This window comes from Littorina saxatilis, linkage group LG12 (genome assembly GCF_037325665.1).
Source record: "Littorina saxatilis isolate snail1 linkage group LG12, US_GU_Lsax_2.0, whole genome shotgun sequence".
Taxonomy (NCBI): Eukaryota; Metazoa; Mollusca; class Gastropoda; order Littorinimorpha; family Littorinidae; genus Littorina; species Littorina saxatilis.
In genome coordinates, this window is record NC_090256.1 from 63,998,345 (window position 1) to 64,013,264 (window position 14,920).

The 14,920-nt window shown below is 40.5% G+C and overlaps 1 protein-coding gene across 2 annotated transcripts in view; it reads right to left on the minus strand.

The window, feature by feature from the left end:
* LOC138982537 (sterol regulatory element-binding protein cleavage-activating protein-like) overlaps positions 1–12,083 on the minus strand; it is a 51,020-nt gene extending 38,937 nt beyond the window's left edge. For both annotated transcript variants that reach the window (XM_070355848.1, XM_070355847.1), the window contains exons 1-9: positions 12,028–12,083; positions 7,284–7,538; positions 6,636–6,777; positions 5,624–5,784; positions 5,105–5,242; positions 4,356–4,435; positions 2,715–2,829; positions 2,226–2,407; positions 869–995 (exon numbers count right to left, since the gene is read on the minus strand). In XM_070355848.1, the coding sequence (XP_070211949.1) occupies positions 869–995; positions 2,226–2,407; positions 2,715–2,829; positions 4,356–4,435; positions 5,105–5,242; positions 5,624–5,784; positions 6,636–6,777; positions 7,284–7,396 (1,058 nt within the window). In that variant the 5' untranslated portion in view covers positions 7,397–7,538; positions 12,028–12,083. The remainder of the gene's footprint in view (positions 1–868; positions 996–2,225; positions 2,408–2,714; positions 2,830–4,355; positions 4,436–5,104; positions 5,243–5,623; positions 5,785–6,635; positions 6,778–7,283; positions 7,539–12,027) is intronic.
* Positions 12,084–14,920: the final 2,837 nt, after the last annotated feature.

The following is a 14,920-nucleotide window of genomic DNA, read 5'->3' on the forward strand; positions in this document are numbered from 1 at the left end:
CCTGCTATTCTCTCAGGTGCCAGGATGAAAATCACTTGTTCATTTCAATGCCTGTTATTCTCTCAGGTGCCAGGATGAAAATCACTTGTTCATTTCAATGCCTGTTATTCTCTCAGGTGCCAGGATGAAAATCACTTGTTCATTTCAATGCCTGTTATTCTCTCAGGTGCCAGGATGAAAATCACTTGTTCATTTCAATGCTTGTTATTCTCTCAGGTGCTAGGATGAAAGTCGCTTGTTCATTTCAATGCCCGTTATTCTCTCAGGTGCCAGGAGAAAGGTTCCGTACAACTCTCGCTTACTCCATTACACATGTCGTGTGCATCAAGAGCGATATAAATATGTTTTGCATTGTGAGCCTGATATCAAAGGAAAGTGCAGAATCTTAGGAACGCAACGGTGCCACAATCAACAGAATTGGTCAAGGAACAAAGCTGCACGAAGCAATTGAAAACTGTGACTTTCGTACGTATTAGTTGACTTTACCTCCACCTTAAAGGAGGTTCCACTGGCCTATTTACCATTGAACAGGACAAAGCTTGAAAACTGCTTTTAAACTGAAACCTCTTTAACTCATTGTCTCCCAGGTACGGATATATCCATATCCACTCAGTATGGCTCTATCTGACCAGGTACGGATATATCCGCTCAGACTGTTAGCTTCAGTCGCTTCCTGTAAGGTCGATCTAACGCCTGCATTCCAACGTGTTAATGATACACAGTTGCTACAGAGTTACTACAATTCTGAATGACCTGCTGCAGCACAGCTGGTCTAGGCACACAAAAAAAAGACTTGGTCAACATAGGTGGGGTAGAAAGTGTTAATACAGGCAAAAATAAAGCAAGTGAATGAAACTGGTTTGCTCACCTGCCATTGAGGGTGGGGTTGAGGCCGAAGAAGAAGCAGAGACTGAGGGACATGAAGAGAGAGGATACCACAGTCACCACAGCACTGACCGCCAGGCCAATCTGAGACTTGACCATCTCTATTTTACCTGAAACACAACAAACAGAAAGTGATCATTCATTGGATTAGTATGTTGCTGTCGTTAGTTTTGGTCGATTCTTCAGGGTAAAAATGCGAAGAGGAATGTGTGTGTGTGTGGGGGGGAGGGGGGCTGGTGGAGGTGATTTGGGAATGGGGAAGAGAACATGTGTTAAATTAACTTTCACATTCATGCTATTAATAAATATAGGACCATTAACAAATGATTTTGAGTTTGATGAACCAATATACATCACACAACAAGAAGGGCAAAGCCCATACGACTCACATGCTTGACCTTGACCTTTACATGACCTTGACCTTCAGGGTCAAGGTCAAATAACTAAACCTAGCAATGACATCATACACTAAGAACTGCTTTACACATTTTCCCTCCCAAAATACATGTGACCTTGACCCAAGGTCAAGGTCATCCAAGGTCATGCAACACAAAGCTGTTAATTCAAGACAGAGGAAGTACAATGGTGCTTATTGGCTCTTTCTACCATGAGATATGCTCACTTTTAGTGGTTCACTACCTTATTTTGGTCACATTTCATAAGGGTCAAAGTGACCTTGACCTTGATCATATGTGACCAAATGTGTCTCATGATGAAAGCATAACATGTGCCCCACATAATTTTTAAGTTTGAAACAGTTATCTTCCATAGTTCAGGGTCAAGGTCACTTCAAAATATGTATACAATCCAACTTTGAAGAGCTCCTGTGACCTTGACCTTGAAGCAAGGTAAATCAAACTGGTATCAAAAGATGGGGCTTACTTTGCCCTATATATCATATATAGGTGAGGTATTCAATCTCAAAAACTTCAGAGAAAATGGGAAAAATGTGAAAAATAGCTGTTTTTTAGACAACATTTATGGCCCCTGCGACCTTGACCTTGAAGCAAGGTCAAGATGCTATGTATGTTTTTTGGGGCCTTGTCATCATACACCATCTTGCCAAATTTGGTACTGATAGACTGAATAGTGTCCAAGAAATATCCAACGTTAAAGTTTTCCGGACGTCCGGACGTCCGGACGGACGGACGGACGACTCGGGTGAGTACATAGACTCACTTTTGCTTCGCATGTGAGTCAAAAAACTGTCACATACACTGTTCAAAAACATGTTTCATTTTCTCTATTCACCAACAAAAACTGTTAAGTCAGTTCGGAAAGGCCTTGAACCATGCACAGTGTAAATGTTCAATTGTGCAGTGGCAAGCAGCATCACTTACGAACAGAAAAGTAAATGTAGAGAAGCAGCACAAAGTATGTGACCAACAGGGGTGTGTACTCCACAATGTAGTTGAAATCTTTATAGTGCACATGCACTAAGCTGTCTATCTCAGAGTTATTAACATTCAGTTTGGTGTCTGGAAACACGGCCTCCAGTTTTTCCTTCAGCGCATCCAAAAATCTGCAAAAGCGGAAAAAAAATTCAGACTTTTTAACAAGTACATGTATAATATTTATGAAGATGGCACTATATGAATAAAGGGAGGATCGCTTTTAGTTTTACCACAAAAAGTGGCCACTATTACCATCCGACAAACAGAAAATGACTTACTTGCATGACACGGTCAGATTCCAGGAGAAACCGTTTCTAATTCTCAAACACGATGCAAAAATCTTACAAGCACAGAGTCCTATCTAAAACAAGAGATCCTAAAAGATTTCTGATTTTAGAACACTCAACAATACAGACCATGTAATACTGCACTTACTTTTCATCATATTTTTTCAGGACAACTGTAACAGCAAAAGTGATTACACGCTGCCTATTCCTGATGAAATAGCGAGTGATTCCCACATCCTTCCATGCTACACCAAACAGCAAATCTGGGGAAAATAATCCATGATGTTAATCCCCTATATGATACCCACACACACAAAATCATCACACACAATACTTGCAAATGGTTTACAGAACGATTTAAATCCTTTCATGAAAAAAGCAGTTCTAACCTTATGGAACACACTTGCAATTTAGCATTTAACAGCAATTAAATGACACAGTTTGTTTGAATGGCTATTTTGCTTGAGTAAACCACACACCAGATTTCGTGGTTTATTTTAGCCTTGAGCCATTGTGGACCCATGTCACACACTTTCCTTTTATTCACAATTTTGTCATCAGTTTGTGATTTCAATGCGACTCGCTGTATCTGCAATAGCACATAATTGTGTACCTCTGAATCTAAAATGCAACAAACGACTGCGAGTCACACAAACTTATCGGCGGCGGTTGGCTTCAAAGAAGCAAGCGATATATGCAGAAAATTCATCTGCTTGGGGGAAACACCACCTTGCATGACCTGCTTCCGGGCTCCCTTTTTTAAAACTTCAGGGGTGCTTGTGATGAAAAAAGAGGAAATCCCTTTTTTCTAGGGGGGGTTCGGAAGCAAGCTCCCCCGATTTTTGTTTAAATGGTACATTAAAATCGTTGCAATCTGGTGCATTTTGAGACTAAAATTCAACTCGTTTGGATCAGGTAAAAAAGACCCCCCCCCCCCCCCCCCCCCCCCCCCCCCCCAAAATAATAATAATCCCAACCAAACATAAAAAACACTTTCACACAACAATGGTAACGTTGTAATGGTGCATATTTACGTAATGAACCATGTATCCATAATCCAATACTGGCAATAGTATGATCCAAGTGACGGCCCAATGCATTGAGGCTCAACATGACTATTAGTTATCAGGAGTTTTCAGTCAGCACAATTTAACTCTCAAGCCTCCAGTGTTCTGTTCCATCTTCTCTTCTCTCCATATCATTCAGTCAACAAGTTATAGATACTGTGATGAAATGGGACGCGGAAAAATAGATTACTCCAGCGGAATTCGTAAGTTGTGTTCGCGGAAAAGTCCCACCCCTGAAATCTTCCAAAACTTTGAGTTGTACTGATCTTGTCTTGATGAAAAAAGAAATCTTTTATGATTTAAGAATGATTTTAAAAGTTAGTTCTAGCGCCAAAACAAGGCGTCCGATTGTGGTACTAGACAATCCAGCTGGCCACGCAAAATTAATTCTTTGAAAAATGCTCGCTCTTTATGGAGGGCACCTAGGATGTTCTCAATCGGTGAGTGTTTGTAAAACGAAGGGGTGTTTGTAATGTGTGTAAAAGCCTGACAGTGTCTTTGACCAGAAACTGATGGTTTACGTGAACCTGATTGTGCCTTTAAAGTAAGAACATTTTTCCCCAGAAGCTGATCAATCAAAATTCCCCTGAAAGCTGCATATGGCTGCCTTAATGGCGGGATAAAAACGATCATACAAGTAAAAACCCACTTATGCAAAAATCACGTGTACATGGGAGTTTCAGCCCATGAACGCAGAAGAAGAAGCTGGTCAATCAACATACCTTTGATGGTGGGAGGGGTCAGGGCGCTTTGACCATACTGACTAAAAATGGTTGTGACTATCTCGCCATCTTTGTTGAACCTGAAAAACAAGCCTTAATTCTAGATCTCAGGTAACTAACTCTGACAGGAGTCTAAACACTTTTCTTACTCCCTCACACAAAAACAAAATTTATTTTGTTTAAACATATTTGTAAACATATTTTTGGACAGAAAAAATCAAAAGTTTTTCACTGTCAGTCACGAATAGCAAATAACAAATATTTAAAAAAACACAATATGGGGTAATATATGTAAAGTTTAATAAGTGACAATTACAAACCATTTAATCACAAAATTCATGATTCACAGTACATCAACTAATAAGTCTTTCAAGCATAAATCAAGAAATCACGAGGGGAAAGCTTCAGCAAATCCCCTGGTCATTGAAAAGTACCAGTCAGAGGAAAACCCACTTGTCAAAACATCTCCACACTATAATGCAAGACCATATTTTCTGTCCTTGGATCAATAGAGGAATTGTGAAAATAACTCTGTCGGGTTTGTATGTGTTGTGGAAGAGTGAATGCCCTTGGCCAAAACCTCCGACAAACATTGGAGGGGCTAATCACGTGTTTCCGACACACTCTTCGCTAGTAACTGGCCTCTCCAATATTGTCAGCGGTTTTGGCAAGGGTATTTACTCTTCCACAACCTATACAAACTGGACAGAGTTATTTCCCAAAGTCGTCTACTTTGCCATAAACTTCACCTTTTGGAATCTCTGAACCAGAGATTGGCTGGCGAGACCACGAGGCAGGAGTATTGAGGTAGCAAACTCTTCACAAGACCAGGTGCGCCAGGCTCTGAAACGTGCAGACACATTTCCTGCAGAGTCTGTGGCCCATCTCTGTCAAAACGAGAAAAAACGACATGCTCAGAAGTTAAATAAACCAAAACGTTTCAACAGATAAACATAAGCAGAATTCAGAAGAAATGGAGTCTTCCAAGTTTGTTGCAGAATGTGTCTAGAAGAGCGTCTATGGTAACAAAGACGACAAATTGTATACATTACAATAATCCCTTGAACTAATCATAGCATTGCTTACAAGCAGCAATTCAACAATTTATGTGAGCAGTTTTCATAATTATAATAAACGATGTTCAATTCCTGTTTCACACGTTCTCATTTTCCGGCTGAAGACAACATTTTCTTTTGATTGCCATTTCATATGTTTCCAAGGGTCTTTTGACTCCTAAAACAAACAAAAATTAAAAATTAAAATTTCACCTTGACTGATGCTGAAAGTCCTCCATCTTTTGCACAACCTCGAACACTTTGGCCAAGGGCGCTCGGAAAGCATCTGCAGGTATCATTTGCTGTTGTTGCCATGGCGATACAACTGACTTCACAACTATCTGCTGTACATACCCTACTGGTGATCCAACATACTGAAACAGATCAACGATGAATTTTTCATGCATGTAAAACTAAAACTAATAAAAAAGCAAACACCATAACCTTGCAAAAAATCATCTCAGACAAAATCTGAACACAGGTGAGACAGCAAGATCATTAAAACAGTTCTCTTAACAATGTTCTAGCTCTCTGATAATCACAAAATATTAATTGAAAAGAAATAAGTTGATGAAAACGTGAAAAAAACAAAAAACACAACACTATAATGACGACATTTAATAAGTTACCCAACACAGCACGTCAGAGCAAAAAAGAGGTGTGCATTCACAGAACCCTGAATCCTGCGAAAGTTCCTCTTCAAAGACTTAGTCTTTCGGATGAGAGGAAAAACCGAGGTACCTTCGTGTACACTACATTGGGGTGTGCACGTTAAAGATCCCACGATTGACAAAAGGGTCTTTCCTGGCAAAATTGTATAGGCATAGATAAAAATGTCCACCAAAATACCCGTGTGACTTGGAATAATAGGCCGTGAAAAGTAGGATATGCGCCGAAATGGCTGCGATCTGCTGGCCGATGTGAATGCGTGATGTATTGTGTAAAAAAATTCCATCTCACACGGCAAAAATAAATCCCTGCGCCTTGAATATGTGCGCGATATAAATTGCATAAAAAATAGAAGAAAAAAAATCCCTGCGCTTAGAACTGTACCCACGGAATACGCACGATATAAGCCTCATATTGATTGATTGATTGATTGATATAACTACACCCACCTCCTGTTTTTTCATACAAGCCGTAAAATCTAAACTGTGACAGCATCAACACAAGGTTAAACGCTCAGCAAAGTAACAAGATAACAAAACAAAAGCAAGATGCCTACCCATCGTGGATACTTTAAGTCGTCTTTAGATTTGTTATCGCTGGGAGGAGTGAAGACCCTGGACGGCACAGAATAACCCAGCTTAGATGTGCTGAATTCAAGGGGAGCATTGCCTGGCAGGGGCAAGTTCAACAGCGGAGAACTGGAATCAGAAAAACGTGAGCAGGCAATGAACACTTCAGCAGCAGGCACTTTAAAGACCCCCCCCTCCCCCCCCAATTTAAGACTGCCCCCCGCCCCCTCTTTTTTTAAGATTTTATGTTCATAACATCTGTAAATGTAATCACATTTTAAGACTAGCCAGGCCACATGTATCATAACATGAAAGTTTTAAAAATGCACTATATATATTATATATATATATATACACTTCTAACATTTTTATTATAAAAAAAACCCACCTGAAATAGTCCATATTCTTTTCAAAATCTTAAACTCTTGAGTATTCAACTAGAAAAAGAAACCCGTAGTTGTTACATTCACTAACTTACAGTACACATGCTAGTGCATGTTCAACAGAAAAACGGAATAATTATGCTTGTTTTTTCTTAGCCTGACCACACTATTCTTTGCATGAAATGTAACCATGCATACACAACCAAAACCATCCAGCACTTGAAAAAAAAAAAATATTCGAAGTATTCTTACCATGTCAACAAAATGATGACACAGACAATGACAAGAATAGGTAAAGGATGACTAGCGCAGAAAAGTCCATGGGTGTAGTAGATCTGGGAGACAAGCTGTTTTAACGCCTTCATGTTGGCCAGTGAGCTTCAACTTTGACGACGTCGTCAGGTCGTTGTAGGTGATGCTGATGGATGTGGCTGGAGAACAGGTGCTCCAGTCTTCTCATGGTTTTCTGTCTCACTGTCACAAGCTCCTCCGCCAAATTCGTTCATCCTGTACATTAAGAAAATCAAATTGTTTGATGCATGTGATAGTTTTTAATAAGGGGAAAAGTTTAATGCAAGCAGCACATGTCTCATTAAAAGCCATTTGAAGGGACACGTGCTCAATAAAAATATTTAAAAAAAAACATTATTTAAATTGGAATGATACAAGTACAACAGGCCCATGCTAATTACAAAATGATGTCATTACTCTCAACCTAAATCCAGTGTGTTCCAGGCAATCTTAGGCAGTGTATTAGTTGCAGTGTCCCTCTAAACACTTAGCTTACTGATTACCGATTACTAATGACAACAGGCTGTTAAAGAAAACATGTTCACTGATTAAGCCATCACAGCTCTCAAGTCCTCAAGATAAACCCAAGCTTGCTCAAAGCAATTGAAAAGCATTTTACATTCTAATTTTAAGTTAACACTAACAGTGCACATGAAATACAGGTTCATGAAATTCTTATTTTAATTTCTTCATGATAGATGTGCACGTTAAAGATCCCACGATTGACAAAAGGGTCTTTCCTGGCAAAATTGTATAGGCATAGATAAAAATGTCCACCAAAATACCCGTGTGACTTGGAATAATAGGCCGTGAAAAGTAGGATATGCGCCGAAATGGCTGCGATCTGCTGGCCGATGTGAATGCGTGATGTATTGTGTAAAAAAAATTCCATCTCACACGGCATAAATAAATCCCTGCGCCTTGATTATGTGCGCGATATAAATTGCATAAAATAAAATAAAATTAAAAAAATAAATCCCTGCGCTTAGAACTGTACCCACGGAATACGCGCGATATAAGCCTCATATTGATTGATTGATTGAGATCTTTGAATTGATTCATGAAATTCAAAATTCAAACCATTACTCTCTCTACCTAACCATCTCTCCCCACCCAGAGCCCTTACCAATCCTAGTGTGGGGAGGTTCACTCTCACACTCTCTCAACTTGAACAGACTGGATGGCGGGGTTCATGGTTTTATTTTAAACCCCACGTGGAACAACAGGGCCTTAAAAAGTACTTAAGCACGAACATACAGCAACATAGTGTCTATATCCATTCATTATTGACATCTAAAAGTAATATATAGCCTTAGATTGCATAAAATAGCACAGTCAACCCAAGCAATCTAAAAATAGCTATAAAACATGGCCGCTGCTCAGATGTAAACAAGCGGTGTAGAGCAAAAGTTTGTGTTGTCTGCTAAGGCGCAGAAAGTTTGTTTAGGGCACTTGCTGTAAGGGCAAAAGTCTGTTAGGGCACTAAAAGTGCACATTGTCACACTAGCTTACAGGCAACCTAGTTAAATTAATGACTAGCTCAAAATTAAATTCTGTCATCTGATCTATTGTTAATGTTACCTGTTAGTATTACACAAACTAACAGATCAAAAACTGAAAAAGTTATAACAAATCCATAAACCATATGCTTGTTGCATACTCAAAGTTTGACAGCCAAAATAAATGCTAAGCACGATCTGAGTGTGCACCTTTGTAGCTTTGTAGCTCAAGTGTCAGTGTAGGTAAAGTGGTTCACATTCAATCCACCACTGATAACACGTTCAGTCTGACCTAAGGCTGAGTAAATGTTACAACCTATGACCTTCCCTAATCACTACCTGATCCACTTTATGCTCACAGTAAGTGCACATAATGTGGGTCAAGGAAGAGAAACGAAAGGGTCAAACTCAAAGCTCTATTAAAAAGTTCAACATCGTGATAGGGGACCATAGTTATTGGCAACAACTGACAACTTGTGTAGATTCTGGGTACCTAAACCAGAGCTTATAGCATTATAATAATTAACGATAGAATTTGATAGTATATATAGTACTAATAGCAACAGTTCTTGTTGGCACAATGATTCAAGACTGTGTGAAGACAACAACAAAATTCTTAACATTGCCGCCAGAAGGGGGAAGATGGTTGAGGAAGTGAGGAAAGGTAGGAGAAAGTTAGAGGGAGAAAGAGATAGAGCAGGTAAAAAAAAAGAAGAGAGAGAGAGAGAGAGAAAGGATAAAGAGACCTTAAAAAGGTGGGGGGGGGGGGGGGGGGGCGGGAGCATCAAAGAATTCTCTGGTGACAATAATCAACCAGGACAGATACCTGTGTCGCTTGGGATTTAGATGGATTTGGCACACACTAAGAAAACCAAAATCCAGTGAGGCCCCGATCCATGGAACTAACAAGGGAAGAGAAAGAGGGATACAGAACGTGTACGTTGTTCCATGCAGACAGAGAACAATTGAGGTCTAACGAATGACGTCTCACAACGTGCGTGGTCGTCCTTGGCAGTCAAGAAAGCCGCCGCAATCATTGCGCAGACGACACTTCTAGACCGCCAATATTTGTTGTGCGCATCACGTGAGCCACATCTATAAATCGGCCGGAAACGAAGCAATTGGGAAACCTGGATAGGCTAGTTTGACCTGGATTTAAAAATAAAAACAGTCAAAATGTCTTTGCAAGAAACAAAATTGTTGTGTAAAAACTATCGGACATTCCAACGGCTCTGAGCCAGAAAAATGCATCAGATCAAAAAAGTGTACGTAAATGACCGAAGACTTATAGCACGAACCACAGAGATCCGTATTCTCCGCACTTTATATATTATAACTCAGAATATAAACACACTAGATCAACATTGAATGTATTATATATATATATATATATATATATACGAAGTGGATTCACAGCGCGCCGCGCGTTGTGCAGCGTTGCGATTTACAACGCGCGGCGCTACGAGGAGCGCTGCGATTCACGACGCGCGATGTATTCTGCCAATACATTTCCTTCACAATCGCAAAGTTTACAACAGCTAAATCTATCTGATCTATTTGAGAAATAAAACTGTCAATAAAACGAAAAACAGAGCTCCATTCTCTCTCTCTCACTCTTTCAACTGAATTCACCATATATCGCTGCGCCGCTGTACAAACGTGCCTACCTCTGCTGAACAATCCTCATTGCGGTCAATGCGCCTGCGCCAATCTTGGACTTACAAAATGCGACCCTTTGACCGATCGAACCATGGGTTAGGGTTCAGGTTAGGGTTAGGATTAGGGTTAGGTTGTTCACGACCTGATTAATCTCCCCATGTTAGCGCATGCGCATTGACCGCAATGAGAAGGATTGTTCAGGCAGAGTTTTCCGAGTTCGTGACACCGGCCTTGAATACTTGGCAGTCATATCACTACATGTCATTGCAATGGCTTCTACTATATTCCCCCCACGGGTTAGGGGGAAGAATTTACCCGATGCTCCCCAGCATGTCGTAGGAGGCGACTAACGGATTCTGTTTCTCCTTTTACCCTTGTTACTATGTTAGGTGTTTCTTGTATAGAATATAGTCAATGTTTGTAAAGATTTTGGTCAAGCAGTATGTAAGAGATGTTAAGTCCTTTGTATTGGAAACTTGCATTCTCCCAGTAAGGTCATATATTGTGCTACGTTGCGGGCCCCTGGAGCAATTTTTTGATTGGTGCTTTTGTGAACGGGAAACAATTAACAAGTGGCTCTATCCCATCTCCCCCCTTCCCTCCGTCGCGATATAACCTTGAATGGTTGAAAACGACGTTAAACACCAAATAAAGAAAGAAAGCTTCTACTATATGGAAAGGAGCTGAGTTTTTAAACTGGGATGACGTTTTTAAACAATTATCCGAGTACAGTGCCGCGGAACTGTTAATCGGTGTCACACCAGTTAACACTTCAGCAGCCATTTTGGAATTCGCGCATGCGCAGATCGTTTTTTCAGTGGGTTTTTTTTCCGGTTGATTTGAACGCGTATATTCAGTCTGCAGAAAGTGCAATTTTGTAGTCTTGTAGCCCTGAAGTTGCTTTTGAGTGTCCAAAGAAAGAGTGTAAAATGTTGCTGATAATCATGCATGTAAAAAAATAAAGCGCGTCAACAATCTGCGCTGGTGAGAGCAATAGCCGCGCTCTGGGAATCGCTGCGCTGCACAACGCGCCGCGCTCTGTGAATCGCCGCGCTGCACAGCGCGCCGCGCTCTGTGAATCGCTTGCCATATATATATCATATAAATATTAATAATACTTAATAGAACAATAAACTTGCAACAGAACAGAATTTTACAGTCTGGCAGTGTCAATTGATGTTGTTTACTCAAATTACTGTGCTTTTCAATAGGATTGCGTCTTCATGTCAACTACATAATTCCCTTAATTTCAATACCCACCTACAATCGCATTGTAAGCAATTCTATTCAATTCAAACATGCAGTGACACACCCAGTCCCCACACACAACACCTGGAGACCAATTAGCCTTGATCAGTTGAACCACAGGATCAATCAGTGAATCACAGACGAAACTATTGACGGTAAAAGCAGAACAGTGAAGAGCTACACAAATCACTACGTCCTCAGAAAAGATGTTCCTTCGAGATCCTGCAAAACAGACTTGGAGAGAAACGATACTTGGTCAAAATCGGCCATTTAAATACTTAAATAGTATTTTGACTCACACTTCTGTTCGATGGCATGACCGGATGTGTTTACAGTTTGCTAGACAGCACCCTCGGTGCGCTTTTCATTCGGAAATTCTATTGGATAAAATTTGTAAGGGACGTCACTCGAGTCTGAGTAGCAGACGACAGGCTGGGCTTCACTCCCATGGACCACAACTCACCACTGATGACATGAAACTCACTGTGATTTCATTTTCAGGGAATATGCTGTAGACGAGGAACAACATTGTCATTACCGGTCGTGAGGTCAAAACTCAAGCAGGGTGAAGGGCTTGTTAGTCGTTTCAAGTCGCTCCAAGCTCGTCAAGTTTTTTTTAGTTCGTAAGTCCTTTGGGGCATGTCTTTCTAAACTTGGCCAACAAATTATTGCAACAAAATTCGTACCCGAATCAAAGCATTAATTCCCGTGTCATTTCACTAAAACTGTATATGCCAGTTAAGGCCGTTCACTTAACTTTCAGGATCACCTTTTGGATTAAATATTTCTTTTACAGGGATCACTGCGTGACCGTAGCTCAAAGTAAGGGTACCCTAAGTCGACCAGATAAAAACGGAAGGGCCGAATGAAAAATCGACAAAAAATCACAATAGGCAAAACTTTGCAACTTTGACAAACGAGAAGAAAGTCAAATCAATCATCTACCCTGAACAGATTGTTTTGTTTAGCTACCTTTCGTATTTCGTGTACTATGCTATTCCTACTATAGGTGTCGATCGCAAGAGCGGTCAAAAACGGGACTTTTTGCGTCATTTTTTAGGGGTATCATCATGACAAAAAAGGCTGCACTTTAGTAATGACTTGGTGGATTGCTTTGAAACTTTCGTAATATTTTTACCAACATACTAGAAATACTTCGTGCGAAATTCTGGATCGTTACAGATATTTGTTAATATGTTATGCAATTTTTCGAAAGAATTGTTTTAATCTTGTCATAGGATCAGTGTTCACTTGGGTCAAAAAAATTCATGACTTCGCATGACTCCAGACAAATAATTGATACACACACTGCGAAAGTTTTATGTGCATATTATGATATATGTACTGACGCAAATTTGCTAGGCCTGTAAACACGCTTGATATTTAAGCGATGATTCTGGTGCCACAGCGATGCCCAGCCAAGCGTGACCCGCGTAGCATCGAGTTACGTCATCATATGCATTGACCCAGTCTCACAAAATACCACGCGATACCATGGATGGACGGAGGTGTAACCTATACATATTTGACGGACATGATCCTTTGTGTTGGGAAACGCTGCCGTTGCTGAACCCGGCTTTGTGTGTTGCATGTAGTTGACTTATTTGTACTTTGTGGGAAAGTACCGATATTATATTTTGTAAACACAATATTTATGTTTGGACGAGAATGCAGGTGAACTTTCTAGTCCTGTCAAAACAAGTTGTTCAGTTACCACGTTGTTTTGAGTCGTGGGTTCGTGGCGTTCGCTCGGATTAAGTGCGTCGGCGCTTTTGATGTACGTCACAGAGAACGGCGTCACTATTCTAGTCCATGGACGGTTCATATAATTTTAGTTGTATCATGTTCGGTCTGGAATATTCTCGAGATTGAGTATTTGCTATATAGGCCAGCGCGATTTGTATGTTATAAAAGCTTCTACTTTGAGTTCTGCCACGATGTGCAGTTGTATGTATGGAATGCTAAATAAAAAAATAAAAATAAAAATAATAACGAGCATTTATAAAGCGCCTTATCAGAAGTTCAAAGCGCGTGACAACAATACATGTATACAAAAATCATACAATCACAATACAACACATCATGCACATCTCACATCCCCAGGCTCTATACTAAGGAACTATCCGTAGTGTTGTTGGAACAAGTGAGTTTTCAAATTGGACTTAAAAGATGAAATGGATGGAGAGTGACGTAATTGAAAGGGGAGTGAATTCCATAACTGAGGTCCATAATACGAAAACGTGCGGAAGCCATGAGCCTTGCGTTTAAAGCGACCTTGACAGAGAAGTCGAGCATCATCAGAAGAACGAAGGGTGCGAGAGGGAGTGTAGAGAGAGACCAGTTCAGAAAGATAGGCAGGTGCCGATTCAGAGATGATATTGTAGCAGAAGCAGGCAGCTTTATACCTAATACGTTCAGATACAGGAAGCCAGTGAAGTTCTTTCATGAGAGGAGTGCAGGGTTGTTCCAGCGTCGCGGACGACGCTGGTATCTGCGGTCGGGAAGACTTTCCACGAATTTGCCTGCAGGGCGCCGCCATGTTTTCTGTGCTCGACTGCGAGCAGACCACAGGCACATTACTCTTGTAGGCATACACAGACGCAACATAGCATATACAGACAATAACACCCACAAGACTTCAACTGCATATGAAAGGAATAAAAATAAATCCGCAAATCAGTCGCGCACAAAACACCAGAAAGAAAAACAAGGAGTACCAAAGCGGCGTGCAGAAACTAAACTGACTCGGAGACTGAGAAGAAACATTTATCACACGATGTGGATAGCAAACATTAAAATAAAACAGATAAGTCAAGCAAAAAATAAACACAAATATCGAAAACACAATAAACAAAGGTAAAGAAAACAAAAAGAGATGCTTGCCGACAGTCAGTGTGTGTGTGCGTGGTTTGCCGTGTGCGTCAGCGGGGTGTGTGTGTGTGTGTGTGTGTGTGTGCGTGCGCGTGCATGCGTGCGTAGGCTACGTTCTTGCGTGTGTGCGTTCGAATGAGAAAGAAGAGAGAGAGAGGATTGAACAATGAGGTCACGTTCTCTGTCACATGAATACATATACACACACTGAAGGCTACTTCGGACACGAACACTTGCCAACAACTGTGGTTGGACATGCTTTTGAAATGTAATATTTTTTCGACATGATTTCTGGACATACGAATCCCGCTGTGTTGCCTA